The sequence below is a fragment of the Lactuca saligna genome, chromosome 6, assembly GCF_052625555.1.
Source record: "Lactuca saligna cultivar CGN05327 chromosome 6, ASM5262555v1, whole genome shotgun sequence".
Classification (NCBI taxonomy): domain Eukaryota; kingdom Viridiplantae; phylum Streptophyta; class Magnoliopsida; order Asterales; family Asteraceae; genus Lactuca; species Lactuca saligna.
Window position 1 is genome coordinate 3395013 of NC_136422.1, and position 6000 is coordinate 3401012.

Genomic DNA, 6000 nt, shown 5'->3' on the forward strand with positions numbered 1-6000 from the left:
TATATATATATATATATATATATATATATATATATATAAGTTACGGGTCCAGATTGGGTCGAATTTTATAAGTAAAAAAAATCAAATTATTTTTAAAAACATTCTTCATTTTGATTTCTGAAATAAGCAACAATCAAATAATTAATTCACTTGAAATATTGAAGCAACAAAAAACCTAGCATGAACTCATCGAACAATAAAAAAAATAAAAAATAAATTCACTAAGTATTATCAAACATTTAATAGCTTTGTCTTTGATGCTTATGGAATTAATATTAACAAGCAAGAATTAAAAAAAAGAAAAGAAAAGAAAACCAACAATGAATGCAATCAAACCTACAACTAAATTATAAATATTCCGAATTACAATAGTGGCTTTGACGATTTTTTGATACTCATGGAATACTAGAATTGAAAATAGAAATTTCATATAGTTTAATCAATTTTCACAAAGTTAACAAAGTAGAATATATTTATCGGTGGTTGCAAACTGGATCGATAATTATTAAGAATTGAAGATCGAATGTTAACGTGTTGTGAAACGATTGATGTGTGATTCAATTTTTTTTATTTTTTTATTGTAAATTGTATTTGCTATGCATATTGGATTATAGATTAAAAGATATTGACCTATTTAATTCAAAAATGTGATTTTTACATTTTTTCTTATTGCTAAAGGTATTAAGATGGTTCATTTGCAATTTTTTAGATAGGTCACAATTTTTATTTCGTATAATTTGTTATACAAAAAAAAAGGGTCAAGTGACCCACCATAATTACACATAAACTCGAGACTTATTATTGGAATACAAAACTTCATATAGATCTTAGCGAAATCATATGATTGTGGAATTTTAGAATAGTAAATGAATTAAACCATCTTATTTTGAATATTTCAATTCTTATTTTTATCTAAATATTATCATTATCTCATAAATTCACCATGAAGTAAGGTTAAACGGATAATAGAACCAACAAAATCGATTCTATTTCCAATTTATGGAAAAGAGGCTCAAATTAAAATATAGTGGTATAAATAAATAATAAAATTAAAATTATGTAGAGAAATAAGGGGCAATAACACTAACAAAATCTATAAGTAGAATTCTCCCCCAAAATAGAAACGAAAAGAAAATGCAGTGGGAGTTTAATGGAAATCTGTATAAATTCGATTTTCATCTCCTGAAGAACTCGAATCCCACTTCAAGATTCCCAATCTTTTTCCCCCAAAAAGATGATCAGATCTTTATGTAAGTTTCTCAAAATTTCTTTAAGAATGCATTCACATAAACATATTTCAAAATTTCTTTAAGAATTTTATTATGATTAATGATTGATTGTTTGATGAATTAATGATCACTGCATTGGTAGCTCGAAAGAAACCCACCGGTCGCCGGCGATTCAGGGACTACTACGCCATATGGATCGACACCCTGAAGACAATCCACCTCCCAATCCTCCGCCACCACATGTCTTGCGCCACCTCCACCTCCTCCCCAAACCTCCTCTCCGCCCACGTTGAAATCCTCCACCACCACTTCAAATCCTACTACCACAACCTCGACCTCGCCGCCTCCACCGACGTCTCTCAAATCCTCATTCCCGTCGACCACCGTAACGCCATGGAACTCCCTTTCCTCTGGCTTGGCGACCTCCACCCCTACCTCTTCACCAACCTCCTCCGCTCCTACCTCCTCCAACACGACGACAGTTTCTCGCTTCAAGAACCAGAGAACGAAGACGAAGAGTACGATTATCAAGAACAACAAGAACAAGAAATCGAAGAAGAAGACGAAGACGAAATCGAAGTGGGTGAATCTTGCGAGTTCTTGAAGAAACAGTGGCCATTAATGAATGCTTGGAAGATCCAGTCGCGTAAATTAACAACCAGAATCGATCAGATTGAACGTGGGCTGCGGTTGATGGTGCCGGCATTGATGAACAGAGCAAGGAGAGCTCAAGCGGGGTTTGTTCAGAAAGTCGGCTCAGGCGAGGTGTCTCCGGCGGCTGCTGCGGCGGAGATGGAGGAAGAGATGGTAGGGATTGTTATGGATGCGAATAGGCTGAGGAAGGATGTGATATCGGAGATTGTGAGTGTAACAACTGTGTATCAAGCAGCTCTGTTTCTTGAAGGATTAGCCCAATTTCTTGTTGGGATTCGAGATGGGAAATTGTTGCAGGAATTCAAATCTTGTAAATCGACACTCAATTGATTATCAATTGCATTTGTGGATCATATTCTTTGAAGCTTGGATTTTTCATGGTATTTGGGACATTTTCATCTAAATTCCCAAGTGTTTGTAATTAAAGTTTTGATTTTTTCTTTTGTTTTGTTTTTCGACCGATTTGATCTGTAGTGTACAAAGAGTTCTTTGTTTGTTATGAAATTAAATTTGGAGTTTGAGTCCATTTTTCGGCATCAAGTATAAATGTTAATATGTGCACGCATAGGATAATTGTTTTTATTATGTTAACAAGTATCGTATAACCCGTGTAATAGAGGATACCAGCTTAAAATATACAACAAACTTCTTATGTATTAATGTATGTTTATAAATGAAAACCAATAAATGAAAAACAAAATAATATTTGGATCGTAAACTACTAATATTTTAGTGAATGATCTATCTATCAACCACAAAAATTAGATTGCATTAAGACAATAACCATAATCATGAACAGTAGTTGGTATGTTAATTTGTTGCCATTTATCAATTTTCATCTGCAATATCCTATATAACTAATGTTTAAACCATGTCATGATTTTTTTTTTTGAAATTCATGTTGTTAAGATTTATTAGTTAATGGAAATTGGTTTTCTGTTCCTATTATAAATTGTAAAAATATGTTAAAATCAAAACATGTATTTTTTGAACGGTAAATAAGAAATAACTTAGATAAGATTTGTTCATCAATTTTTATCTTATAATTCTCCTTTAATATCAAATTTTAATCATTTAGTTTTTTTTTCCCTATCATCACCATGGTAATCTAGTGGTGATATGTAACAATTTAGTTGGAATATAATTGATATTGTTGTTAGGCAAGGTGTTCCAAAGATGCAAGAAAAGCAACATACTTGTGTTTACCTGTGGTTTATAGTATCAGAATTTCGGTTATTTCTAATACATCATTATACTTGAAGAAATTGATATGAAGGCTTGATCATGTAATAAAACATAAGTACATTGCTATTATGAGTTGCAGAATGCTAATATATGTATTAATAATTTAAATGGGTTGTTATAATGGGTAAATAACTATAAGTAAATTTGATATTATTGATAGACAACTAAAATAAATCACATACGTAAAAAAAAGGTAAAGTATGTTGTTATTTCCTTTGGTTTGTATTATATATAGATGACATCACTAAAATGGTAAAGTATAATGTAAAATCTGTTAGGTTTTATACAAACAATCCCATGTGTGCATGCAACCCTAGTTTGGATCTATGTTTTCACTATAAGATATACATCTTTATGGACACAAAATAAACCCTAGCATGCTTCTATAATTTTCGAAATTTACATAGAAGTGTAGAAAACATACCCTTTGTTGTTATATAGCAATAACAACTAGTTTCCTTGATCTCTTGAACTCTCTAGAACTCTTGAAAGCAAGCACCACAATTGTAGTGCCTCTAATGGCTCACAAACACCTTGAAGCAAGAAGGCAACTAAGAGAGAGAAGGGAATGATGCTAATTTCGGCCCTAGGGTTCCCTTGGAATCAAGTGGCCTTAAATTGAAGCATAGGGTATGTATTTATACTATAGGGTGCTAGGGTTTCAGTCAAAACCCTAATGGACAGCTTAGCAACCAAGCAGCCCAAGAAACCTTATGGAATGAGGCCTTGGACGAAAATATGATGATCCTTCATCATAATTTCGTTCCCCCTTAGTCCATTAGGTTTCCTAGCCCAAAACTCAACTATCACACAATTGACAGTTTATACCCCTTTATTTAATTTGTCTCTTTTAGTCACCAAATTAATTCCTAATTAATTTATGACTAATACTAATCAAATAAATATGATTTCTCCTTTAATATATTATTCTTATAATATATTAATAAATCATAATATCTCCTCTCTCATATCAAATTACCTTGTCAAGTTGCTTTGGTGAAGGCAACCCAAAAGGACCATGCACACTCGGGTCAAGTATATACCAAATATGGTTACTGACTTAGACATTAATCCAACAGTCTCCCACTTGGATAAGTCTAATAACTATATCTCACGTATTACTTCCGTACCCGATAGCAATCGCAGCTTTCAATAGCCGCTGTCAACTCTGACCAATAACTTGTCCTTTAGATAAGGGATCGTATAATCCTCTGTTCTAGATATCATGCTAACAATACTTATTGTCTAGCATTTTTATTTCTTGATCTCTGATTTGTTCGACATAGAACTCAGTTGAACACATCAACTTCATCTTGACCGGGCCCGGCACATAAGTCAAACCAAATCATCAAGTGGCCGAGATATCGCTTTTATCCTCATAGAATAAAAGGAACAGAAAAACGTCGACTAATATGCCTTTATCATTTACTAGTTAAACCATACACAATAATGCGTTTTATAACATCAAGTTACTGATGCGTTTTCGCATTATCAATGTATAATCAACTAGCAAACAATAACCATATCTCTAAGTTTAAAGATTATATGATATTATCATCTTGCGATCACTTGTGATGACATTCATGAAGTAATACCAGCAAGTGTGGGTCTGTTCCAATGCTCAATACTAATTTCATAAGCACTCATAAACTTTGCAGCAAACCTTTGCTATGTCTAAAACTTTTCAGACAATCTACAAATAAATTTATGACAATCTTTCTTCATATCTACTTCCAACATATGAGCGATTGTGGACTGTTCGAATAATCTCATTATTCAGGAAGTCAAAACATGCAAAAAATCGGAAAAATAGATAAATAATCAACACATGATAGAAACTTTCTTATAAATAACACACTTTTATTTAATCATCAATTGTTGAGTATGACATTATCTATTACAAGTTTCCTACCTATCTAATCTAAACTAATATCGTCCTTCAGCCCTACGCTCCTAGCGTGCTGAAAATGCTTGACCCTACTCAGTCCCTTCGTAAGGGGATCTGCTGGGTTATCTTCTGACGATACCCTCTTCACAACGAGGAGTCCCTCTTCTACCCGATGTCTAATAAAATGGTATTTCCTGTCGATATGTCGAGATCTGCCATGATCCCTTGGTTCCTTGGTTAAGGCAACCGCTCCTTCATTATCACAGAAAATTTCCATGGGCTCCTTTATGGATGGCACAACTCCAAGGTCTCCAATGAAGTTCTTCAACCATATAGACTCCTTTGACGCTTCGCTCGCCGCAATATACTCTGATTCGCACGTTGAATCAGCTACGGTCTCTTGTTTGGAACTTTTCCAAGTCACTGCTCCTCCATTTAGGGTAAAGACCCAGCCCGACTGCGATCGGAAGTTATCCCGATCCGTCTGAAAACTAGCATCACTGTACCCTCGTACCCTTAAGTCATCACTCCCACCGAGGACTAGAAACCATTCCTTGGTCCTCCGAAGGTACTTAAGAATATTCTTAACTGCAATCCAATGTGCTCTACCAGGATTCCCCTGATATCTGCTGACCATGCTTAAAGCAAAGGCCACATCAGGGCGAGTACAAGTCATAGCGTACATGATAGAGCCCACTGCGGAAGCGTAAGGTACTCGGCTCATATCAGCTATCTCTGTCTCTGTACTCGGGCTCTGAGTCTTACTCAGCTTGGTATTGCTTTGGATTGGCAACTCCCCTTTCTTGGAATTTTCCATACTAAAACGCTTTAGCACCTTTTCCAAGTATGTATCCTGACTGAGTCCTATCAGTCTCTTTTCCCTGTTTCTTACTATTCTTATTCCCAGAATATAAGCAGCTTCTCCGAGGTCCTTCATAGCGAAACATTTCCCAAGCCAGGACTTGACCTCCTGCAAGGTTGGGA

General features: G+C 34.7%; 1 protein-coding gene across 1 annotated transcript; it reads left to right on the plus strand.

Moving 5' to 3' along the window:
- Positions 1-1116: 1116 nt before the first annotated feature.
- Positions 1117-2404, plus strand: INP1 (transcription factor). The gene is made up of 2 exons (XM_078960802.1): positions 1117-1250; positions 1372-2404. Exons 1-2 carry the CDS (start codon positions 1235-1237, stop codon positions 2211-2213), a joined length of 858 nt encoding a protein of 285 aa, XP_078816928.1. The 5' UTR covers positions 1117-1234; the 3' UTR covers positions 2214-2404.
- Positions 2405-6000: the final 3596 nt, after the last annotated feature.